Source organism: Tiliqua scincoides, chromosome 5, assembly GCF_035046505.1.
Source record: "Tiliqua scincoides isolate rTilSci1 chromosome 5, rTilSci1.hap2, whole genome shotgun sequence".
Classification (NCBI taxonomy): domain Eukaryota; kingdom Metazoa; phylum Chordata; class Lepidosauria; order Squamata; family Scincidae; genus Tiliqua; species Tiliqua scincoides.
In genome coordinates this window covers 14,673,418-14,699,910 of record NC_089825.1, presented here as the reverse complement: position 1 = coordinate 14,699,910, position 26,493 = coordinate 14,673,418, and the positions used below count along the sequence as shown (strand labels likewise).

Below are 26,493 nucleotides of genomic sequence, written 5' to 3'. Positions count from 1 at the left end.
CTGATCCCGGGTCTTGCTGGTATCAATGCGAGGTCTTCCTTCCTTTTTCGTGCGATACAGTCGCTTTGTTTGCAGTTTCACTCTGCTGCACACCAGGGAGTGGTCAGTGTCGCAGGCAGCACCATGATAACTGCGTGTGATCTTGATGCTGGGAAGGCTGGAGCGTCTGGTGAGGATCAGGTCGAGCTGGTGCCAGTGCTTTGATCTTGGATGTCTCCAAGAGACTCTATGTTGGGGCTTTGTGTTGAAGAATGTGTTGCTGACACAGAGACCGTGATGACAGCAAAACTCTAGCAGGCGTTGGCCATTTTCGTTCATCCTCCCAGTGCCAAACTGACCTAAGCAAGTGGGCCATGAACTGTTATCAGCACCAACTCTAGCATTGAAATCGCCGAGGATGAACAATGGCTCTTTTACAGGGATTTTCTTGACAGTGGTGGCCAGGTCATCATAGAATTTGTCTTTGGCTTCTGCTGGAGACGACAGAGTTGGTGCATAAGCACTGATGAGAGTGATAGGTCCTGCTGATGACTGGAGCTGCAGGGACAAAATTCTTTCACTTCCCACAGTAGGTGGGATGATGGATTTCAGCAGGGTATTTCTGACCGCAAAGCCAACGCCATGTTCCCTGGTTTCGTTTGGTGGTTTTCCCTGCCAGAAGAATGAGAAATTTCTCTCCTTGACAGATCCGGAATCTGGCAGCCTAGTCTCTTGAAGGGCGACGATGTCCATCTGCAGTCTGCTCAGCTCCATGTCGATGACAGCTGTTTTGCGTGCGTCGACTATTTCTTGCAGGTCATCAGAGAAGCCAGGTGTCATTGTCCTAACGTTCCAGGTGCCCAGCTTTAGGGCAGTAGTTTTCTGTTTTCTGTTGCATGGTGCAGAGTTGTCGATCCGCTTGTCGGTTTTCACCCTAAACCCCACGCACCCCATGAGGTTAACGGACCGTGGCGAGGCAACACCTTACTGGCTGGGGACTGCCCAGCTTAAGGCGGGCGGTAGCTGCCCAATGAGATGCAATGATCTCTCCCACCGTCGGAAGCAGCCCCTGGCGTCATGCTCTACGCCAATCGAGCAAAGACTTATAACCGGTAAACTGCTGCTTCCCGTGTTGTGCCGACGCCGTATGGCGAAGTTGGAGTGTCCTCTCCAGTGCGCGAAGCCTGGGTAAAGAAGGTATGGAGGATAGGCTGTTACCCATGCAGCAAATCCCCCCTCTCCACGTCGCTGGAATGGTCCAATGGAAAGGCGGAAGCCAATACGGTTGGTTCCAGCGGCGTCGCAGGAGTTGCCAGAACGTGACTGTGTTCAGCCATGAACTGCCTAAGGGACTCCGGCTCCTGATTTTGCCTCGAGGTTGACTCCTGAAGCCTTTTCCAGAACTGGATGTAGCCACAAGGCAGTGGAGGTTTGAGGACAGAGTTTCCTTCTCTTAGATGAGCTGCCTTCCTAGGCTGACGAGTCCCATCTACCCATCTACGAGTCCCATTACTATTGTTCAGTAGTAATGCGTTAAAAACTTGTATATTTCTTTTACACGAAATTGTGAGCAGTGGAAAGGTTCAGCACAATGGCTATGAAACACTGCTTATCAGCAATCCTCTCACATATAGTTCTCTGCTGGGTTTTGGTACATTTGCCACAACCATTTCCAATGGAGGCAACCCATTGGCACGGCAAAGAACAACTCAACTAAAAGTGTAACTTTGATAGCTACATGGAACCTACAGGGCCAGACACAGTAAAATTCTAAATATGATGGGAACCGATAACAAAAGAAAGCCAAGACCTTCATGTCTCCCAAAAGAACCATAAGCATCTGGCTGCGCTTGTTCAGAAGGAAAAGTTGAAAAGAGGGACCTTGGTTTGATCCGGCAAAACAATTTAAAAGAATTTTAAGAAGCAAAACGATTTCCTAAGCAAGTTCTGAGTAGGTTCATTTTATTGTTTTGTTAAAGAAACAAAGACATTAACAAAAGAAGACTGCTCAAGTTATTTGTGTTGTCCAGATATCCAGACATTGCAAAAGCAAACCAATGGAGAGAGTATATACACAACGTTTTAGTTTATTGCTCAGAATTTCAACAAAGATGTTTTCCTTTCTCCACATGATGCATGCAGCTTCATGTTTGAAAACAGGAATTACACAACACTTTGCTGATAATCTAAGGGCAGAATTGCGTGTTATGAAGGACTATCCCCCCAAAACAGCCGCCATTTGCCAACACAGCAGCACTTTGCCTGCCAGGCAACATGGAAACACGGTGCAACTTCTTAAATTCCATAAGAATCCCAATGAAGACAGGTGTTGGAAGACTTCACGAGCAGCAGAAATAGCAGCTGACTTTGACTCACACAATGTTGCATCACCAACCCGGAGAAGTATTGTTGCACAGCCTAGGCAGAAGGGGATCCACATAGTCAAAATTGTGACCATGACTTGAACTGGCTTCACAAATCAGAAAAAAAGTCACATCAATAAGCTGCTGTAGACTACCAAAAAGAGGAGGGAACTTGGCTTACATAACAAATAATCAAACTACCTCTCAATGGGAAGTTATGGTGGTCTGCCTGGCACTCTGTATCTTAAGAGCACAAGGAAAAACTGTATAGGGAGGCCCACAATTACTATCTACTTATGTGGGTGACCCAATAAATATACAGTAGTACAGTTGTACTAAGATGTTATGGTGTGTCAACATGGAAGGCCTGATCCTAATTACTTCTACATGTAATTCAAAATAGCAGAGAATCACAGAAAATATTGCCTTCATTCGCACCAGCATCCTGACCACCGATGGCAGACACTGTGGCATGGACATCCAAATTTTTAATGTTTCTTATGTTTCAGAGATGCTGGCTCCAACAGTAATTTTAGTTTTATGTATCATCCAAACTTCTTTAGTTATCTTAAATTTTGTGTTTGTGTCTAACCTATTGCCTAAGGCATTGTAATACGCATCATATCACATAACTGCATAGCATAAATTGTGGCTAAACTATTGACGCTATGCCAAAAGCGATTGCATTTTCGAAATCCTTGCACCGGTTGGTTGGCAACCTTCAGTCTCGAAAGACTATGGTATAAGCCTACAGCACCAGGTATTCCCAAGTGGTCTCCCATCCAAGTACTAACCAGGCCTGACCCTGCATAGCTTCTGAGATCAGACGAGATCGGGCATGTGCAGGGTAACAGTTGCTGCCAAAATTAATAAGGAAACATCAAAATATTCAGGTAAACATGAAATTGTTCAAATATTGTTACACAGTTTTATTTAAATACACATAACTATCACTAATCCTTACACTTATTGAAGTCAACAACAAAAAAAACATGCACTCCCTACTTTCAGGGGAGAGGCTGAAACCCAATGGTAGAGCACTGATTTGCCTGCAGAAAGTGTCCATGTTGAATCTCCAGCACTTCTAGGTAGGGTAGAGAAAAATTCCTGCCTGAAAGTCTAGAGAACCAGTGCCTGTTAGTCTCAACCAATAGTTCCCAAACTTTTTTGACTGGCAACTCCCTTGACCTACTGGGCCATTGGCCATGGCTCTCCATTATACCTACAGTCCTATACATTGTATAGGGACACAGAGTTTGAGGATTCCGTGGCTCCCCTGACTGGTTTCCGTGGCTTCCCAGGGAGCCATGGCTCACAGTTTGGGAACCATTGGAACAATATTGAGCTAGACAGACCAATGGCCTGACTTGATATAAGGCAGCTTCCAATGATTCTAAGGAAGAATACATGGAAGAGAGGTCTGTGAGAGATCTAATATGCGTTCTTTCTAGGGACATTAAGTAGTTCTTTAACACTTTTCTTTTTAATAATTGCAGCAACTGTTACCCTGCAGATGCCTGATCTTGTCTGATCTCGGAAGCTAAGCAGGGTCAGGCATGGTTAGTATTTGGATGGGAGACCGCCTGGGAAAACCGGGTGCTGTAGGCTTCTACCATAGTCTTTAGAGACTGAAGGTTGCCAACCATTTTTAATCATTACCTTTTCAATAACTTTATTCAGATTTGTCCTTGCTTTCATTTGTTCCTCAGTTTTCCTCCCATTCATATTGCAAAATGGAAACCAGTCCTCTTGCAAACATCATCCTTATCTTTATATTTGGGTGGTGACACCACCAATTGTTCTCAAGTATCTCCCTTCAGCTTTTTGGCTTTCTGCCTCATCTGTGTTGTTTTTTTTTTCCTCCTGCCACCTGCTAAGAATTTAAGGGCCTATTGCTTAACTCTTATCTTCCTGCTTTTATCTTCAGGTTTCTATAGAAGAAAAAGAGACAAGAAACTATGGAGAGAGTGCCTATACATAAGAACACAACTCAAATATTTTCCCTTCTAGCCAACCTCACACTACCATTCTCCATCACACTCACAAGACACCAAAACCACACCTGTTACACGCAGAAGTTATTATTATTTATTATTATTATTTTTCACATTTTTATACCGCCCTAGCTCCAAAGAGCTCAGGGCGGTGTACACAGCTGCTCCCCTCCTTTTGTCCTCACAACAACCCTGTGAGGTAGGTGAGGCTGAGAGAAAGTGACTGGCCCAAGGTCACCCAGGAAGCTTTGTGGCTGAGGGGTTCTGTCTTGTACCCCCCTTTTGGGGTGACCAAAAGTAATGGGAGACAAAGCTCCTGTATCTTTACAATCTGCACTGACAGATATACCCTTAAATTATAGGAAACCTTTGTCATCTTTGCAGTTGTCCACTGTAGCTACTAGCAGGCGCTCCCTAAACAAACCTTGCAGCTCCAGAAAGCTGGAGAGAGGGCTAAGTTAGTTGCAAGTCTATCCAACTCAGAAAAGTACAGTCCTTTTCATTTCTGAGCTCAATCACCTAGAACAGCAATTTTCAATCTTTTTCATCTCACAGTACACCGAGAAGGTACTGAAATGGTCAAGGCGCACCCTCGGTGTTTTTGGACAATTGACAAGGGACACCGTACTGCTGGCAGATGGTCCACATTCCCCAATGGTCCTGCTAATAAATGACCCTCTTGCAAACTCCCACAGCACACCTGTGGACTATTCACAGCACACCAATGTGTCACAGCACAGTGGTTGAAAATAGCTGACCTAGAAGCTATTGCATACTCACCCTCAGGACCCATGAGAGGGAGATGCAGAGGGTAATTTGTACCCAGGCCCAGGGTCAGAAAGGGGGTCCAGGAATGAAAGGAGGGGCCTAAAATTTCCTAGTATCTTACATTTTCTTGCCTAGACTTACTGTCCACATAGGATACTGGGGGCACTATTGAGTTCTGCTCATCGCCACTCTCCCCCTTTAGGAAGGAGCCCAAAATAAACTTCGCACCCAAATAAAATTCCTCTTGGATTCTCTACTTGCCCTTCTACCATTTTAGGGTCCAAAAAGTAAACACTACTGAGCAAAAATCCATAGATGAATGCTTTAAAGACAAATCTCTCTGTTTCCTATAAGTGCTTTCAGCTGTTATTTTCTTGAACTGTGAACACCGTTGTGGGGACTTTAATACTCTTATTTATTCATTCATTCATTCATACAGGTATTTATATACCACCTTTCTTTGGTCGTCAGATTTCTCCTCAGACTTTAATCCAAGGCGGTTTACATAGGCAGGCTGTTCTAAACCCCCATAGGGATTTTACAATTGAATAGTTCTAGTCTTTCTTAGAACTCCTCCTTCCAGCTGGATTCCTTCCCGGTCTGGCCTCTCTCTGGCCCTTCGCCTCCCATGCTCCACTTGACGGCAACTCATCTCTGCCATCGAGGGTCAGCTCATCAGTATATCAGCGTGTTGTCAGTTCTCAGGTACTTCTGGTTGTTTCGAACTGGCAGCCTCAGATCTTCAGGCATACAAGGCAGCAGCTCTACCAACTGAGCCAGACTTCCTGCCCTGAGTTGGAACTTTGTTCAAAAGTCATCTTCTATCTTCAAATACTTCTAAACACAAGAATTGGAGTGACCAAAATATTTTGCCAATGACAATTAAGGCAATTTCTGAACGAGAGTGGATGATACAAGTATAACTTTCTTGCTCTGCAACATGCTGGCCCACCCACAACAAAATTAGTTTACATTGCTGGGGCATTAAGGTTGTAATGCTGTGCACACTTACCTGGGATTAAGCCACACTGAACAGAGCAAGAATTGCTTCTGAGCAAACATGTACAGGATTGAACTACATGCCTCAAGCCAGTGGTTCCCAAACTTACCAGGGTCACAGTGACCCACAGTCTCTTCCCAAGATTTTGCTAGATCCAAGTCTCCTGAGATTTGGGTGCTGCCATCTTGGATTTTATGCGATTTTGCAAGATCCAAGATGGTAGCACCCAGGAGAACAGGTAGAAGAGGCCACCAGGGACAAACCGCAGAGCCCCTGTGAGTGCACTGCAATGCCCTAAGCCAGGCATTGCAACACATACTTTGGGAACCCCTGCCTTAAGCCTAGATACATTCACAAGGGAGCAAGCCCCCTTGAATTCAATGGACTTTGTTTCTGATAAATTTGTTTAAAGTTACACGGCTGATTCTTTGTGAAAGATAGTGAAGTGTTTCTGTAAAAGACAGCAGTGGATTTAATTTAGAAGTGAGTTAGTTTAGCCCTAGGTCCAAATCTCATCTCAGCCATGAAATCACTACACTGTCCTCTCAGCAGCATTCCCACCATCCGCATTTAAAATAAAGGGATAATAATACTGTCTACAGAATGTATCTGATCACTTTTGAACACTACATAAATGTTAAATTTTATTATTAGCACAGAATTGAATCCAGTATCTCCCCCACAGATCTCTACTGCAACACAGACAGAATCAGAGCCCGATCCTGTGATCCACGGCGCAGACCACAGTCGCAAATGTGCTGTAAGGCACGTTTGCGGGGCTTACCGCTGGGCTCCTGCCGGAGCTGGCTCAGCTCCAGCCGGTGCTCAGCCAGCACACGGCAAGTGCCCGAGTTCCGCAGCTCGGCGGCCCTTGTGACCGCTGGGCTGCGGAACTGGAAATGGGGGCGTGTCCAGGGCGTGGGGGAGGCATTCCAGGGAGCGGGGAGGCGTGGCGGGGGGCAGGGGAGAGGCAGGTCCACGGAGCCAAGCTCCGCAGGATCCAGGGCACTCTGGCAGGGCTGCTCACCCTACACGAGCACCTTCACTTTAGCGGCGACCGAACAGTCACCGCTAAAGTGAGTAGCCCCATTGTGGGGCTGCTTCCCTTACTCAGGGGAAGGGGATGAACATCCCTTTCTTCTGAGGAGCCTCCCGCAGGAGGCGCTGGATCCAGCAGGAGCCCTCCGTGGCACCACCGGGTCCTGCCGCTCCGGGCAGCTCAGGATTGGGCTGCCCCTCACTTAGATTTTGCTACAGTACCTTTAACCATAATCCAAGTGAATAGTAAAGCAGATAACAGTCTTCATTCAGGGCTGATGCTCACTTCATGACAATCTACACCCATATTGTCACATTAAAGGATTGAATAAACTGGCTATTCTGAGCAAAAGAGTGTCAGCATCATGACCACTCTACATCAGAAAGCCTCTGGCCATATTCAGCCTATAAATATTTAACGTTTATTCCACAATACCCCTAATCTTCAGTTTAGGCATCAAGGACAAGGGAAGTCCTTGATGCCCCCAGAACCCACTTCCAGGTCACGCCAAGGCCTGTGACCCCCTCCCTTGACCGTGGCTCACCCCAAAATGGATTGCGGAAGTGTTTAGGAAACACTTCCACAATCCATTCTGATTTGCACAAGGGCCAAGGGAGGACATAACCAAGAAGTAGCTTTTGAGAGCACCAGGGACTGCCATGCAGCCAGCATGGTTTCCAGTGCTAGGGTAAGGAACACTTTTAAAAACTTCTTTACCTTTTAAAATGTTTTTAATGCAGATCCCAGTGTCTGAAAATTTCAGCATCAGTGGTGGGTCCGAAATGGATACTAAAGAACTACTGTACTAGCTTTCATTATCAGAATTACCAGGATGCAAAACACTTTACAAATTTTGCACTTTTAAGTCCTTAAAGCAGGCCTGTCAAAAAAGACATAGTAGAAATGGAAAAGGTGCAAAAGAGAGCGACTAAAATGATTACTGGGCTGGGGCACCTTCCTTATGAGGAAAGGCTAAGGCGTTTGGGCCTCTTCAACCTAGAAAAGAGACGCCTGAGGGGGGACATGATTGAGACATGCAAAATTATGCAGGGGATGGACAGAGTGGATAGGGAGATGCTCTTTACACTCTCACATAACACCAGAACCAGGGGACATCCACTAAAATTGAGTGTTGGGAGAGTTAGAACAGACAAAAGAAAATATTTCTTTACTCAGCATGTGTTGGTCTGTGGAACTCTTTGCCACAGGATGTGGTGATGGCGACTGGCCTGGACGCCTTTAAAAGAGGATTGGACAAGTTTCTGGAGGAAAAATCCATTATGGGTTACAAGCCATGATGTGTATGTGCAACCTCCTGATTTTAGAAATAGGCTATGTCAGAATGCCAGATGCAAGGAAGGGCACCAGGATGAGGTCTCTTGTTATCTGGTATGCTCCTTGGGGCATTTGGTGGGCCGCTGTGAGATACAGGAAGCTGGACTAGATGGGCCTATGGCCTGATCCAGTGGGGCTGTTCTTATGTTCTTATGCCTAATTCAAAAATGCCTCATTTCCCACATAGCTGAAAACCAGTTACACAAGTACCAGAACTGCACGTTGAATCAACATAGATGGAATTCACATGCTTTTATGCTGTGAAGGACAATATACAAAGCCACTGACAGATGTGCCAGCATGCAAAGACTCCCACAACAGGACAAAGCCCTGCCTTGGCAAACAAAGGCAACCTGAGGTGATTTAACAAGGTATTTATCTGAGTAGCAGTTAGAAAGAAAATAAAGGAGGATTATATTTACCTGAATTTCAATCCTTGCCAAAAAGCAACTTCTAGCACTGACACCTGAAAGCCTGTACATATTGCTTACGATATGAAGAAGTAAGCAGTGCAAACTGTTACTCTGCAGATGCCTGATCTTATCTGATCTTGGAAGCTAAGCAGTATCAGGCCTGGTTAGTACTTGGATGGGAGACCGCCTGGGAATACCGGGTGCTGTAGGCTTATTCCATATTCTTTCAAGACTGAAGGTTGCCAACCAAGCAGTGCAAATGTAACTTTCAAAGCATTGTCTTATAACTGGTGTGAGAAATTAGTTGAACACCGAGAACCCCACTCCTGATGCTCATCAAGAGCTGGGAAGCAAGAGCTTATTTACTTAATTTGGATACACTACATTAAAACATAGCATAGCCACAAAAATGTCCAGATGCTACAGTTAGAGATTATTCGGAATTGTAGGTACTCGCTATAGAACACAGTCCTTGAAATTGCTTTACGTTCAGACTTAATAACCATGACAGCTGGGAAAAAATTACAGTGAACTTTTGATTTAACAGACTGACTGGGGAAAGAGGTGTCCATTAATGCTGAAAGCCCATTAAATCCAAAGACACTGAAATCAATGGAGGAGCGCATGACTAAGGCAGCTGTTATCAATCCCCTCCGCTCCGTACTCAGCCCTCCCATTGCCAGATGCCCGGCTTCTGTTCTTATGTTCACAGTTGGGACGCTGATCTTTTAAGAGTCCAGCCCTCCATGTGTTTCTAATCAGAAGTAAACCCCATTGTAGTCAATGGGGCTTACTCCCAGGAAAGTGCAGAGAGGATTGTAGGCTAAAACTTATATGTACTTTGCTTGGTAGGAAGGCTTGCTTGTGTCGGTGATAGCCTGCACCATGGGGGGGAATTCGGCAAACACTCCTGTCAGGGGCTCGCTGCCTGGCCAACCCCTGCCTTACCTGGAGGTGCGAGGGGGGCGGAGGACAGGCGGGGGAGGGCCAGGGGAGGCTGAGGGCAGACCCCACCAGTCGACCCTGCAGGCTGCCAGGGAGCTGTGATTGGGAGGAGAAGCAGCCCCCAGTGAGGCACTCCTCCCTAAAGTGCAAGGGTGCCGGGGGACGGATGGGGAAGAGCCCCGGGCGGCAGTGGGCTCAAACCCCCGGCAACCCCCGCAGATGACCAGGCACTGTGGGGAGCCAGGGCGGGGGGAAGAGCAACCCCCTGGGAGGCGCCCAGCCCCCTGCCCACAGCGATGCAGGCAGCGTGGCTCTGGCAATGGCCGCACCTCGCTGCGGTCGTCTGAGAGGCAGGGAAGGGAGCCCCGCGGCTGGGTCCGGTGGGGGAGGAAGCACAGCAGAGGAGTGGGGAAGCACGCTGGCCCGCAAGCAGTGCCCCCAGCAAGGGCACCTCCCCCCGTGGATGCCACTGGGTCTTCTCGCCCCACGGGGGGGCTCAGCCAGGAGCAGGGAGACAGGCAGGGAGGAGGAGCAAGAGGCAGGCCGGGGAGTGAAGAGCCGCTCAGCTGGTGAGCAAGCCTCCCACTGACTCAGACAGCAAGGCAGGGTTGGCTCCAGGACCAGGTGCCCAGGCTGACTGGGTGAGAGGGCTGGAGCCGGGAACTCCATAAAGGCTGGGGAGGCCAATGAGGAGGAGGAAGCCAGGCAAGGCTAACAGGCAGGAGGAAGGCTGCATGCCCTTGAGACCCAGGCTACCTAAGAAGCCAAAGAGGGGGACCCGAGTGGATCTAACTCCCCCCCTTTTTGAACCTGAGGCCACTCAGCCTCACCCCAGGGACCTGCAACAGGGTGAGTTTGAACCCCTTTTTGGCCAGAGGACCCTCAAACCCCTCCTTAGAATCTGACAACTCCCTGCGTTTTATAAAGCAATCCCCTCTGTTGCTACCACACCTGCCCCTGTGTGTGTGTGAGTGTGAGAGAGTAAGCTCCACCTTGCTGCACGTGTTCTGGCTACAGAGGTTTTCCGCCCCTCCCCCTTCCCCTCCTCAGCCTCTTTGCAGGCTCAGGAGCTCCAGGAATGTTACTGTTCCTTGGAAGGGAAACCTCTTCCGGGGCTATTTCCCTGCCTGGGCGAGGCGGAGCCTTTTTGCAGTGTTTTGGGCTGCCTGGAAACAGGGCTGCCAGGGCAAAGGAGGTAAAGGTGTGTGTGACTTTCAGTACCCCCACCCCATTCTCGTTGAGACAAATCCGAAGATAAAAAATCTGTGGATAAATAGGCTGCACCTGTATAACTAGTATTTAATGAAGCAGAAAGCATCCATTGATGCTGAGGTCTGTTAAATCGAGAGTTCATTGCATATATCACTTGGACTTCATGCTAGGTTCTCATATCTTAGCTTTTTCCTCTTGGGAAACCTATAACAGTGAAAGGTATGATTCTTAAAGTACAAGGGTCAAGCTACACACTAGTCACAACAAGACTCCAAATGTGCTTCTGTAGTTCACACTGTGATCAAAGAGACAAAGAAGGAAGGCCCGTAGCCAGGGAGACAGACCAGGGACAGACTGCACTTGCTCCCAGTGTGGAAGGGATTGTCACTCCCGAATCGGCCTTTTCAGCCACACTAGACGCTGTTCCAGAACCACCATTCAGAGCGCGATACCATACGAGACTGAAGGTTGCCAACTAATACATTTTGAGGTCCAGACTATGTCATGAGAACAGGGCTTCGGTTAGCATGGGGTGATGGCATGGATCCCTACCTAGCTAGTGTCACGCACTTACTGAAACAGGGTCACCTTCAGACAAAGTAGTAGTTTTCATATCTAGAGAGACCTCACCCTGCATATACAAAACTCCACGAGTTTGTAACTTGAAAAAAAACAAACACAGCGTAATGAGGACTGATTACGCTGTTCAATTGTCTGCTGAAGCCATGGATCACTGAGGTGCCATTTGGAAAACAAAACAACAACAACGGAACTCAGAGTGCGGAGGAGCTGACCTGCTTAAGCCAGCTGGGGATTTGGACTGGAGAGATGCACCATTTCAGGCGCAATCCTAACCCACTTTCTAGCACCAACATAAGGGCAATGCAGCTCCAAGGGAAGGCAACAAACATTCCCTTACTTTGAGGAGGCCTCCATGAGTGCCACCCATTGGCACAGCTATGCCAATGCTGGGAAGGATTTTGTTGCATTTCCCTCTTGCACCACTGAAAGGCAAGGATAGCACAGTCCCTTGGAGATCAGGCTTTCCTCTCTTACAGCTATGTTCACATGCTCCACCCCCTCCTTTCACTTTTGCCATTTGCTGCCAAGCTCTACTGCAGGGGTGTCCAAACTTTTTGGCAGGAGGGTCACATCATCTCTCTGACAGTGTCAGGGGCCAGGAAAACAAAAAGAATTAATTTAAATTTTAAATTTGAATATATTAGAGATGGAACTTGTAGGCCTCTGTTTGCCTGAAGATAACATCTGCAGGTCGCCAGTTCGAGGCCACCGGCACCATGAATGGTGAGACCTTGAAGTAGCTGACAAGCTGAGCCAAGTTATTCCACCTGCTCTTTGGTGTGAGCGAAGAAGCGTCTTTGATACCAGATCAAAAAGATCCATTTGAAATGTTGTGGTTCTTGAAAGATAGAATGTTTCTTCGATTGTAAAAATCCCTATGGGGATTTAGAACGGCCTGCCCATGTAAACCACCTTGAATAAAGTCTGAGGAGAAATCTGACGACCAAGAAAGGCGGTATATAAATACATGTATTATTATTATTATTATTATTATATGAATGAATGAAGGTATTGCAATAGCTCAAGGCCTATAAAAGGCCTTGCACAAAGCAAGGCCAGTCTTTTCTTTGCTGCTGCATCAGATGTGAAAAAGCAAGTAGTGAAGGGAGCCCTTGTCCCACAGCTCACACAAGAGGTTGAACAGTTGGTTGTCACGCTGAGAGTGGTTGCATCAGGCCAGCATGGGCTCCAGCAAGTCGCGGGTGGGCCAGAGGCTCATTGGGCCAGGGCCAGGGCCGGATTGGGAGTCCTCGAGGGCTGCAAGTGGCCCCAGGGCCAGGGTTTGGGCATCCCTGCTCTAGTGGGAAAGGGTACAGATGACTGCAGCTCCAAGCAGGCCAATCAACAAATGGATATAGACAACAACTACTCAAACTGTGGCAAATACTCTGACAAAACATTTGGAATACACCAAAACAACCATCAAGCCTCTCCACTGAAGACATCTCTTCACTGAAGTCAACAAGGTGATCCCTTTCCCATCAAAGCTTTGCTCCAATGTCTGCTTCAACAAAACAGAATCTTGTGTCATCTTGAAGGGCAACACAACTACTTGTGCTGTCTGTTTTCCCTGTTAGGTTTTCCTACCTGCTACATATTTGTAACTCAAACACAGGCTGTCATCTCTAACTAAAGCAGTTTCATTTAGCTGGTAAGCATGTTACTGGCATCCTACTAGCTACAGCTGTCACCACTGTGACTCAATAAGGCTGCAAAATCACTAGCCCTGAGGCTTTAGTAATTCTGTCTCAAGCTAACATTTTATATGCACCCCGAACGATTGGGTGCATCACTTAGATAGGTGTGCCTAGAAATGATGTGAGGCATATATAGTTTTGTGTTCATGTAGCTAAACTGGAAACATGTGAGGGCAGGACTAACTCTTAGAGTAGGTCTACAATGGGAACAGTTCGACAACATACACACAAACACCCCAAATCCTAATACACATTCGGTTGGATCCAAATGTGCCTTGGCACTTCTGCTAAGAAGCAATCCAACCCCTTGGTTTTTACTCCCTTCCACTTCAGCCTCCATGTCCTACCCTGTGCTGTTCTAGAGGGTTTCCCAACCCTCAAAAATGCATTGGGGGTGGGGGATGTAGGACGAAGAAAGGGAAAAGGAAGTCCCATTCCATGAACAGAACTCTGCTTGCACTTCTCTGCTTCCAAGTTCACATATACATAGGATTGGCCTTTGATGTTATGCCACAAGTGTTCTAACGCTTGTCCACATATAAGGCCTTACTGACAATCCTGAATTGAAAGGAAATTTCCACTCGTAGGAGTGTGGGTCCACAATTTAAAAAGCACTGGAAGGGGCATGTTTCAATCCCTTCATTATTATAAAATATGACAGACAAAGCAAAGAGATAGATGTAGTCATACATGTTTTCTTAACTCTGCTTTTTTTATAGCAAGTTTTGTCTGCAGTCGCATAATTAACTTTTCATTTTCCTAACATTATGGTCCCATTCCAACAGCAACAAAAGACGTCATTCACATTTTACTTGGCTTAATCCAAAACACAGTTTCCTATAAGGTAATACTGGCATCTGAGAGGACAGCTTTGTTATTTAAACTGGCCAAAGACAAGTGTCATATGGGCATGCCGAAAAAGAAAGGCAGCATCAAAACAATCTCACATGCTTGATCAACCGACTGTCTACAGACTGCTTCCTGACACTGAAGCATTTCAGCACCTTCTCCAGACCATGCTCATGTCAGTCGTTTTAGTCCTAAGTATGAAGTTCTATTTTGAAGGGGTTCATAGTTCCCTTAGATTACAGAGAAATTACAGAGAAAAGACTCAGACAGATAGTTTTGATCACCTGCTCATTGGGGACGTGCTGCTACAGCAAGAACCCCTGCTAATTGGGTAAGAGGCACTTTTTCAAGTGGGTGCTCCTTTTTTTTTAGCAGGGGGAGAGTAACTGGCCCACCTCACCCCAGCACTGTCTGTTCTAGTGGCTGTCTGCTGGTATTCCCTGGCATCTTTTTAGACTGTGAGCCCTTTTGGGACAGGGAGCCATTTAGTTATTTGATTTTTCTCTGTAAACCGCTTTGTGAACTTTTAGTTGAAAAGCGGTATATAAATACTCATAATAATAACAACAACCACAACCACAACCACAACAACAACAACAACACAAAACAGTCACTCTATTACAGTGGTTCTCACGCATTGAGCACCAGGACCCACTGTTTAGAATGAGAATCTGTCAGGACCCACTGGAAGTGATGTCATGACCAGAAGTGACATCATCAATCAGGAAAATTTTTAACAATCCAAGGCTACAGTCCTACCCACACACACCCAGGCGTAAGTCCCACTGACAATCATTGTTAAAAGATTATACAAAGTAGCTTGTTAAAAGTATATGTCTGTAACATTTGCCCAGATGCAGTCACATTCCATGGTAGCATCAAGTCTAACATACTAAAAATAAAATATTGAAATGAATGGGGACCCACCTTAAATTGGTTTGTGACCCACCTGGTGAGTCCAGACCCACAATTTGAGAAATACTGCTCTATTGGGCTGTCAGGGTGGTGACAGAAAGATGCATCTTCCTCCCCTTGCTCTCTAACTCCTGCACAAGCTTATGCTGATGCTATGGTTTGGAACTTTTCACAAATCAGCACCCCCCCCCCAATGCATCCTATGCAGTGGGTTATTTCAGCCTGGAAAACCCATCCACTCTCTTTCTTCCTTCCTTCCAGAATTATCCCCTTCCTCTCAGTAGTCTCATGTCCTTAAAGGTCCTTACCCCTGGAGCCCAGTCTTGACTGGGTACAGCTGGATTCTGATGCTCCACCCCTGAAAGAGCCATATGCCTGCCAAAATTAACCCCACACTAACTGCTGTGGTTCTGTGGGCTGGCTGCTCATCTCACAAGGTCACACCTAAAAAACAATTGCTGCTAGCTTTATGGAGTTAAAATGTGTTGTTTTTTTTCCCAGTAATGAGGAAAATATTTTATAATCATCATTACTTATAGAGTTGCATCAGTAGAAAGTGTATGCCACTTCACAAAACAACCTAAGCAAAAATAATAATAATAATCACACACTAAGGCACAATCCTAACCAACTTTCTAGCAGTGACATAGCTGTGCCAAGGTGGCATGCATTGCATCCCGCAGTGGGGAGGCAGTCAAGGGGGCCTCCTCAAGATAAGGGCATGTTTGTGACCTCACCTTGGGGCTGCATTGCAGCTAAGTCAGTGCTCGAAAGTTGGCTAGGATTGCTCCCTAAGGGTCATACCATGTAAATTTCAAAAAAGGGTGGGACAACAGCAGAAGAAGAAGAGGTGAAGAAATAAAAAATGACAAGAATGAAGTGAATGTAAGGACTGAGAAACAAAAAGGTTAGGAAAATTTGGGTTTTAAAAGGAGGAACCATGTAGATGGCCCAAAAAGGAGTTCTGGAGCAGTAAATAAAATCGGTGAAACTGTTTATTAACCAATCACCTATAGTCAGTTCTCTTCATACGCGTATTCCTTTTCAAGAACTAGCTTATTTGTGAGCAGAATTGCCACCTACATTTTGTTAACTGTGACTCTGTTCTCCTTATCTGCAAATACTGTGCTGGTGAACTTGGAGCAGGGGCTCTTGGAGCAGCTATGAGCAGGCAGGCAGGCAGGAGAAGAGACAGCGGCTTTCTCAGGAGCAGAAGGTTAATGCTGGTGCCAGGCAGAGGGAAGAGGAAAAGATGCCTATACAGTATATGGCCAAAGGGAAGGCCATATGATTGCAGTAATTGCATCCAGCCAATCATACTCTTTTTTAAAAAGTTGTCTCGATTGGGTCAATTTTCTGCATCAAACTGGCATTGGTATTGGGCTGTGGAAAATCGTCGGACACATTTGTGTCCCCTTCCAGACTTGCCCCACCATCTTGGGCACCGTCTCAAGGATTCTAGGTTGAACCTTCACAACCATGGCGATGATGAGAGGCCAATGATGAGCAGTCTCTGGAAAGGTACCTGAGGGCTGCTCTGGGGTTGGGTAAGCCCAGGGAAGGAGCCAAGACACAGATGAAGGAGAAGTTTATTTATTTAGTGTATGGCTTATAATACATGGACTTATATATCAATTAGACTAGATCAAATGTCCAGTTCGTCCAGCCATTCAAGGACAGAGTTGCCTTCATTGAAAAAGTCAGACCATGGGCCAGTATCCGCCCTCAGTTTGCAGCCAGACACAATGTGGTACATGGTGAAGCAACACCTTCCCCATTGCTGAACTTTGAGATCTTGTTGTTGGGCCAGCAACCTTCAAGGGAGGAGGAAGCATCAGATATTGGAGATGTTGATAAGCCCTTGCAACCACCCAGCCCCGCAAACTTCAAGATTCCGGTTCATAAAGTGTATGGTGAAGAGAGTCCCCTTTTCCCCTCCTTAATCCCATTTTCCCCATAAGTTCAGTATCTGAATTCTGTATCCCCTAGGTTTTCCAGGAACCTAACGAGAATTGACTGTACTGTTACAAGGGCCAAAAATAAAAGATAAAATAAAAAATGAAAACAGTTTTCTTGACACAGTCATTACAGCATAGTGCAAATGCCAGTTCTCTGAATAAACCTTCACTAGATGCCCAGCAGTTCAAGGCAACAAACTGGACAGCATGAGTGTTTAAAAAGCTAAGTGTCCAAACATAAGTAGTTAGCAAAAACTGTCAACAAAACATCCAAAAAGTATTGCTATTTTAACAGTTTAAAAAATGCCAACAGCCCTTTCAATTGGCATCTTGTACAGCACTGTGCAGTCTGCTCTGCATGTATTCACTTGATGTTATCCTCACAATGACTCTGCAAAGTAAAGATATCTAATCCCCATATCACAGCTGGGGATGGAGGGGCAGCAGATCGCCCAGGTCCATCTAATGGGTTCATGGCACAGCAAGTTTCAAACCGGGAAAGACCCAATTCATAGTTCTGTCCCGTAGCCAAGTTTGCCATAGCATAAGAAAAATCTTGCAGTATCTGGTCAAATGCCCATCTAATTCAGCATCCCTGCTTCCCACAACAGCCAACCTTTGAGATGCCCACAAGCAGTAGAAAAAAGCTTTATTTCTCTCCAGCTGCTGGTATTCAGAGTTCTACTGAATTACCCTTGCTAATTGGGTAAGAGGCACTTTTTCAAGTGGGTGCTCCTCTTTTATTTAGCAGGGGGAGAGTAACTGGCCCTCCTCACCCCAGCAGTGTCTTTTCTAGTGGCTGTCCTCTGGTGTTTTGCATTTTTTAGATTGTGAGCCCTTTTGGGACAGGGAGCCATTAGCTACTGGATTTTTCTCTGTAAACCTCTTTGTGAACTTTTGTTGAAAAGCGGTATATAAATACTGTTATTATTATTTATTATTATTACTGCTGCTGAACCTGGTGGTATCACGTAATCATCATGACTAGTAGACACTTAAAGGCTTGTCCTCCATGAATTTGCCCAAACCCCCTTTAAAGCCATCCAAGCTAGTGGCCATAATCACATCTTGTTTATCCCGGCACAAGAGGACATGGATTCACTATTTAAGGAATAGTTCCTTCTAAAGGGTCGTTATTTCAGTTTCTCCCACCTCCCTTCAAACATGCCATCAAACTTTCAGGGCAAAAGATGAGGGAGAGATCATAAAGCATTCACCATTACACCTCTACCCATTCCACTTCCTTACACATGGTAGCATTGTCCTCAAAACATTCCACAAGAGGCATCTCTATGTAATTGGGGAAGCACTTTGATAAGTCTCTTCACTATAATAACTTAATGGTCTCAGTGGAAACAGTGATACACTTCTGATGTACAACCACAGAAGGCCCCGGAGAGGCATCTACAGTCTGTTTTTATAATACGGCACAATTTAAAAAGAAATTAATTATCCCAACCATCTCCATCAAAGCAACTCTGGGATAATTCAGGGAGGCATGGACACCAACTCTCAGGCAGGTCTGTATACTGTTAGGGAATTATTTGAATGCAACCTCTCATTAAACTTTCCCCACATATGCAAAGCCAACAGGAAGAGGGTCTTCTTGGTGTGTGTCAACAGAGCTCTCCAGACATTGTTATCTTGAAATGGGGGGGGGGGGATATTACTTAAGCATGCAGAGTCTGAACACTATAAACCAGTGGTTCTCAAACTTTTAGCACCAGAACCCACTTTTTAGAATGAGAATCTTTCAGGACCCATCGCAAGTGATGTCATGATTGAAAGTGACATCATCAAGCAGGAAAATTTTTAACAATCCTAGGCTGCAATCCTACTGCTGTGTAAGTGAGTCCCACAGGAGTCCCATTTACTATCACTGTTAAAAGAATATACATAGTAGCTTGTTAAAAGTGCAGGTCTGTAACATTTCCCCAAATGCAGTCACATACCATGGTAGCATCAAGCATAATATATTAAAAATAAAATATTGAAATGAATGGGGACCCACCTGAAATTGACTCGCAACCCACCTAGTTGGTCCCAACCCACAGCTTAAGAAACACTGCTATAAACACGTTTGCAAACCAATGTATCAAACAGGTCATTTTTTTTCAGAAACCCTGATGAGAAGAGGCTGTGGGCTCACTGGCAAAGCATCTGCTTCAATGCTGAAATCTGCTCAGATTCATGCTTCGGAAGCTCCACACAAGGTGGGAAAGGCCCTTGAAACCCTGGAGAGCCACTACCAGTCAGTAGAGATAATATTGAACTAGACAGATGCTCCAACTCAGTATAAGGCAGCTGCCTAGGTTCATAGTTTTGCAAACAGGCTGGACTGAAAGTTGCTCCCAGTTGAGGATTCACTGGGTGGCAAACTCAGGTTCGCTGCAGTATGACGTCTGAAATAATATTAGGCATGGAAACAGCAAGACATCTGATCACAATTCCGGCTTGAGGAGCTAAGCTCTTTCCACCTTAAAAGAAGCAAGTGGGAGTCCCATGAGCCACTTCTCTAATCCCTTCTCACTATCCATTTGCAAAAACAGAAAATTTGATATTTTGCCATAAAACTCACAGTGTAAGCATGGCTGCCAGCAAGAAGATCAAAGTGACTGATTTTACCACAAGAGCAGAACTAACCAACAGGTGCCTGGTTGTCACTGGGCAGTCACAGCCTCTAAAACATGTTAACTCAGAAGCAAGAATCACTGAACTCTGAGGAGCTTCGTTGCTACCAAGTCTCCATGGGCTTTTAACACACTGGAGTCTTCATTCCTGCAGCCGTTATTCACAAGCGTTAACCTGGGCACCCTGCATTCCTAGGCCCAATGGACTGCTACAGTAAGGACCAGAAACAATACCTTCACAAAGTGCATCTTCAGACAGAGCGTTTTGTTTGAGTTCTTCGTAGACTCCTGAAAATTCCAGATTGGAAGAATAAATCTCCCTCTCTTGTTTCCTTGCAGTTATGATGGCAAAAAAACTTACAAAAGTGGCACTAAGTTAAAATGTTTCTAAAACTTACCATGTTTCCCCAAAAATAAGACCTACCCCAAAAGTAAGGCCTAGTGTGTTTTTTGAGAATTGCTGAAATATAAGACCTAGTTGTGATCTCCGCCCGACAGGCACCTCCACTTCTCAGCTTACTTCTGAGTAGAGGGGGGAGCGCAGTAAGTGCACGCAGCACGGGAGGGCACCCAACTGCTCTTAGTCATGGGGGAGATGCAAACGCTGCCGCCTGCATTCCTCCGCCCAGGCTGGGGGCAGCAGGGAGGCTCCTGCCACCACCACCGCCAGCCCACAGCTGTGCCCGCCTCTGCCCGCAGCCCGGCCAGAGGAGGCTGACTCGTTCTCCTCGCCCATGGCCTCCTTGCCAGCAGAGCAGCCCTGCAGGCACTTGGCCCTTCTCCGCCTCCCCCTTTGTGTCCTTCTCCTTCTCTGGAGGTGCTGGCAGGGCCGCTCTCCTCAGCATGCTGAGTAGCAGCTTCAGGCTGCAACCTTGGCCGCACTTTCCGGGGAGTAAGCCCCACTGACTATAATGGGCTTACTGCTGAGTAGACATGCATAGGCTCACAGGCTGCAATCCTAGCCACACTTTCCTGGGAGTAAGCCCCAGAAAATAAGATAAGACCTACCCTGAAAATAAGACCTAGTGTGTATTTTTGAGCCAAAAAAAATATATATAAGACAGTGCCTTATTTTCGGGGAAATGGTATACACATTAAGCAGGGTTCTTCAATACTTTCTACCACATTTCCATTACCCAGCAGCCTTGAGCAAGTAATATCTGAGAAGAACAAATGGCAGCCGAGAGAGGTTGGTCACCCTTTTCTCCTCCACCAATTTTCCACCTCAAAACCATCCTTTCTAAGTTTGCTTTTTCACCCCAGAGAAGAAACTGGGGGAAGTTATGGGAACTCAACATGATTTCCCCTGCAGGTGAAAGAGCAGTTGGGGAGGGAAATTTAAGATCAAAAATGACAGAAGAGGGAAGCATTAAGTAGCCTCTCTCTGTATGCCTGTTTTCTTCTCAGACAGTCTGCCCCAGGCAGACAAAATCCACAAACAAAAGGATCACAGAATTTCACTTAGCATGTTGTTTGAGCTTAAGCTTCATGTATAAGCTTGAGCATAAGACAAAACCTTTAAAGTACAGCAAGTCTAAGTTGTCGATTGGTTCTTGGAAACTACAACTTGAATGAAATGAAAGCAATTTTACAGTAGGCAGGTTCAATAGTATTGTCATGCCCCAGAATGCCTTGTAGACTTGCAAGGCATTCTTGGGATGACAAGGCCAAGGTAGAGCATCAAAGGCCCAGTATGAGCCGCAAGTGGGTTCCAGTAGCCTGTGGAGGACATGGAGGTCAGAAAATTGAGAACCACTGACCAACTTTAAAATGAAACAATGTTAAATGAAACAACTTTAAGAGAGGACTTGCTGCATAATGGCAGTGTGTCCAAATAAAAAATGAAGAGGTGCATAAATCTTCCATTTTTCAAGTCCCAAAATTTCTGAGCTCACCTCTCAACTTTCATAAACTCTCCCAAGCGTTTTTGACTTACAGCCCAATCCTATCCACACTTTCCTTGGAATAAGCCCCACTGACATTAATGGGACTTACTTCTGAGTAGACAGGCATAGGATTGGGCTGTTAGTTACCCTAGTTCACCAGAAAGGTACGGCTGCACCCAGGGAGCTCCTTTAGGCAGTACTTCTAGCAAGACTGACATTTTCCCCCATTCCCAGCATCTCAAAGCAGTCTGCAATGTGTCTCAAAAGCACACACTGTAGGATAAAACTGCAGTCCTGGAGAAACGTACCTCTGGATAACTGGACATTCCAACCCCCTCAAGCAAGGATCTTGGAAGCACCACTTCTTTCAAAAAGGGGAATACACTAGAAAAATGAGGATTGCTATAAAATATCAAGGATAGAAAGAAGTAACCAAGACGTTGTTGTAACCAATATTACAAAGAGAGGTAATCACTTCTGGGGGGAAAAGGTAAGGGTAAACAGTGGCCAAAGGGGGCTTAGCTGTAATGTCAAGAAAGCCAAGAAGTATTGCTTGAAAAAAATCAAAACGCCACACAAAGAACAGAGCCCAAGATCCTCAGTGATACAACATCATAGATGTGCAACAGAAGTGACAACCAAAACATCTTTCAATATCATGCAAATTATCTAAAGCCAATCTTTAAAAGACAGCTGCAGGTCTCCAGCTTCTAATGTGCACAGCATGTGGTTCCCAATGTAAACCAAGCATCAGCTAGTTGCCTACCTCCATTCTACAGGGGCACCATCATCCACTTGATTTAGACAGTGCTGAGCATGTCAGAGGAACTGCACAGTTCTCTTCTGTCCAGCCTGCAGGCTGCAGCCACCATGCCTTCCCTACCAGTCACTCTGATATGGCTAGCCAACTGAGGGCCCAATCCTATCCAATTTTCCAGTGCTGCTGTGCCAATGGGGTATACACTGCTTCCTGTGTTGGGGAAGCAGTCACAGCAGCCTCCTCAAGGTACAGGAACATTTGTTCCCTTACCCTGAGGCTGCATTGCGGCTGCACTGGTGCTGGCAAATTGGATAGGATTGGGCCCTGAGTTTGCTTCTCACTAGTGACCAGCTCTCTTCTCCACAGCAAGGGATTTTTTCTTACACTTGGGGAAGAGTTTAAGATGTAGAGAAAATATTTTCTTAAAAGCATATACATTTCATTTCTAAGCCCTAGGCATTCCTCTGTCTTCCAGAAGCAGACTATTTCTCAAATAAGAGTCTTTATACAGTGGCACTGTTGTCTATAACACTTTTACACTCAAACTTTTAACACCAGGACCCACTTTTTAGAATGACAATCTGTTGGAAAAAACCCCAGAAGTGGTCATTAGCCAGGAAATGACGTAATGGCTCGAAGTGACATCATCAAGCAGGATAATTTTTAATACCCACTCCTTACAACAAAATCAAATCTAACTAAATAAGTAAATTAAAAGTTTACAATGTTAAAAAAGTCGTTTTTAAATAAAGAGAAACCCTTCTAACCTTCCCAAGAAGTTGCTGATCTGTTTAAAAAAAATTCCTCAAACACCCCAAAGGCTGCAGTCCTATCCACACCCAGGAGTAAGCCTCACTGACTATCATTGTTAAAAACATACACATAGTAGCCAGATTTGTAACGTTTTCCCAAATGCAGTCACCATGTAGCATCAAGTCTAATAGATTAAAAATAAAATACACATTGAAATGAATGGGGACCCACCTGAAATTGGCTCGCGACCCACCTAGTAGGTCCCAACCCACATTTTAAGAAATGCAACTTTATCTTATTTGGTTCCACTTCAGATTTTACTCCCCCCGCCCAAAAAAGGACAAAGACCACTACAACATAAGCACATTGTGGTTATCCTTAAAGCAACAATCTAGCAGCACTTCATGCTTATAGCTATGCTTTCAATGCAACATTGTAAAATACAATGGTAACATAAGACAAAAGTGCCTTGTCCTGAGCCAGACATCACCTTCCCTTAAACTAGTTAAGCTCTCATTTCCAAATCCACACCCACTAAGTCCCCAAAATATTCCCCCACGCTGCAGCATCGAGAGTTGAGAAGTAAAAAATTCCAGACTACAACCAGCAATCAAATCACTGCCCAAAAGAAAGTTAAAAGAATTTCAGGATCTTTTTGTTTGGTTTTTAAAGAAAGAGGGATTCATACCTAGTTAACTTGGATCAAGGCATTCAATATTTTACATAATATAGCCATGTATTGTCCAGGTACTTTATCAGAAATATGCATTACCCCCAGCCTCTTAAAACCCACTAAAAGCCAAGGGTGCTTGTGGAAAGCAGAAGGGCCAATCTTCTCTAAAGGATGTTGCATGCTGAGGAATAGCACCAATGCTCCAATTCTAGGCAAGCTCTAATTATGCTCAACACTTAAATGAACACCCAAGTCGCCAGTTGCTTGTGTTTCAGAAAGGCCACTATGTGGGGGGGGGGGGAAGAGTTTTCCATCACTGGAGTGTCTTAATGCATCTCTAATGGCCACCCCCCCCCTCCAGTAACCAGTCAAGCATGTTGACAGCATTTCTGACAGAGGAGGAGGATGTTGGCATTACTCTGCAAAATGTGACCTGCGCAATAAGAACCAGGGCAGAGCAATTTTTTTTTCCCAACCAGGTAAATCTCTCATTGCAAAAAAAGTGAGAACATTTACACCCTAATCCTTCGCAGGTCCACTCAGAAGTAAGCCCCACCATGCTGTGTTGGGCTTCCTCCCAGGAAAGTGTGCCTAGGATCAGAGCCCCAGTCTGCACGTTGGCAACCCAGTTACACTTTCAGCAACTAGAACAGGTCAAAGGACTTTTCTGCCCAAGAACTCCATTCCGGCCTATGCGCAGGGCAACTGTGATTTCTTGTGTAGCGTGTTCGCTTTCTCCTCTTGGGCCTGGACTAGCTGGAAAGCCTGGGGCTGGATTTCAGGCTCTACAGCAACCACAGACCTGGAGAGGGAGAGAAGCTGACACGATGCAAGAAGGAAGGGGAGCTGCGTTTTCCTCCCTCGGTTTGGGACAGCAGGCAAACCCCCACCGATGCCACTTCCTCCAGGACAACTGCTGGACAATGAAGGGCTGCAACTGCTCCGTGCAACAACTGCGGCTGGGGAGGCGGCTCTCTCTGCCCCCTTCCCTGGAGTAGTGACACTTTCCCAGGCTGGCTGCCCTCGCAGCCTTGAGAAGATCCCCAGGACGGGATCAAACAGCTGCCCCCTCGTCCTCTCGCCTAAGTCGGGGGGAAACGCGGGATCGGGGGCCGGGGGTAGAGATGGGGAAGTGGGGGGGGGGGCCGGGCACTGGCCAGGCGCAGGCAGAGCAACAAAGAGTTGCAGGCGCCCTGAGCCCCCCGCAACTGTCTGTCCAGGCAGCCTGCGCTCGCCCGGCACAAAGGGCAGGAGCCACGCTCCGTCCCGGGTCCGGAGGGCGCCCCGTTTGCACACACAACCCCCACGAGCCTCTCCTCCCCCCGCAGCCAGCACGTCCCACCAGCCCAGCAACACTGGAAAGTTTACTGTCGGGAAGGGAAGGGGCAGAAAGAGGCACGCCAAAGGCTGGGCGAGCGCCTGCCCCTCCAGTGCCCACGCCCGGCCAGGGGGCAGCCCCAAGGCCCGGGGAGGGGGGCCCCGCCAGCCCCGCGCCCCAGCGCTGCCTCTCCACTTCGTGCCTCCCCGCCCGCCTCCTCCCCTTTCCAGGAAGCGCCATATTGATCCCAGGCGCCCTCTCCTCCCCCTCTCCAGCTGCTGCTGCTGCTGCCCCTCGCCTCCAGCCCCAGCCCCCCCCCCCCCCGGAGCCCCGCGCGCACCCACCTTGGCGATGGCCTTCCTGTACCTGGTCACCGCCTGCTCCACCAGGCTGAGAACTTTCATGCTGCCGTCCCCGCAGGGCACCACCACCCGCGTCCTGCCGAAGCACACCGTCACTTTCATCCTCCAAGCCCCCCTCGGTGGCCGGCCGGCCAGCCAGCCAAGCAGCCAGCCGGCCAGGAGGCTTCCCCGCGCCCCGCGAGCCTGCGCTCCGCTCGCCCTCCCACTGGCCGGCAGCGCCGAGCGGGAGCCCAGCCCCACACTGGGAGGGAGGGTGGGAGGGACGGCAGGCTCAGCCTGCGGCGACCAAGTCGGCAGAGTCCCGCCGCTGGGCTGGGCTGGCTGGAGAGGGAGCACCCGGAGCCCCTTCACATGCTGGGCAGGGGGAGAGCGCAGCGCAGCGCAGCGCCTGGCTGGCTGCTCCCTTCCTGGCGCGCCTGCCTGCTCTGGCCACCTGTTCGGCGTCTCCTCCTGCGCGCAAGCACCCTGGCGGCGCTCGTGCGCTCTGCCTGCTTCCCTCGCTCACTCACTCCTGCTGCAGGGGAAGGGCCGTGCAGGCTCCCCGCTGAGGCCGTGCAGGGCACTGCTCCCGCCACCAGCCCGCCCCAAAGGGGACAGCTGCACTGCCAGGTCCTGCAGGGGCCCCCTGGCAGCACCAGGCGCTCTCCCCCCTTCTCCTCCTGGACACCCAGGCGCCCCAAAATGCAGGGCATCCCAGGAAAACGCAACATAAACGCAACATCCCAGGCAACATAAAATCTGAAAACACTCCTGTGTTGATTTCATGTCAACACTAGATGACTGATTATTAAATTTGAAACTATATTAATATAATTTATTACATATAATTTATTAACTGCAAGAAAGCTATGCGCTGCCTGAAGGGGCCAGCTCAAAGGGAAAAGGAGGACGTTTAAGGGCCCGATCCTATCCAGCTTTCCAGTGCCAGTGCAACCGCAATGCAGTCCTGAGGAAAGGGAACAAATGTTCCCTTACCTGGAGGAGGCCTCAGTCACTGTTCCCCTACTGCAGGATGCAGCACATGCCTCATTGGCACAGCTGCACCAGCACTGGAAAATTGGA

The 26,493-nt window shown here is 47.1% G+C and overlaps 1 protein-coding gene and 1 pseudogene across 4 annotated transcripts in view; both read right to left on the bottom strand.

Annotated features, from left to right (window-relative positions):
- Positions 1-25,596, bottom strand: part of PARD3 (par-3 family cell polarity regulator) — a 647,691-nt gene extending 622,095 nt beyond the window's left edge. For 3 of the 4 annotated variants that reach the window (XM_066627797.1, XM_066627794.1, XM_066627795.1), the window contains exon 1: positions 25,414-25,596. In XM_066627797.1, coding sequence (XP_066483894.1) covers positions 25,414-25,533 — 120 coding nt within the window. In that variant the 5' untranslated portion in view covers positions 25,534-25,596. The remainder of the gene's footprint in view (positions 1-25,413) is intronic. The other variant, XM_066627796.1, reaches the window with a different exon arrangement.
- Positions 3,088-3,204, bottom strand: LOC136654477 (5S ribosomal RNA; annotated as a pseudogene).
- Positions 25,597-26,493: the final 897 nt, after the last annotated feature.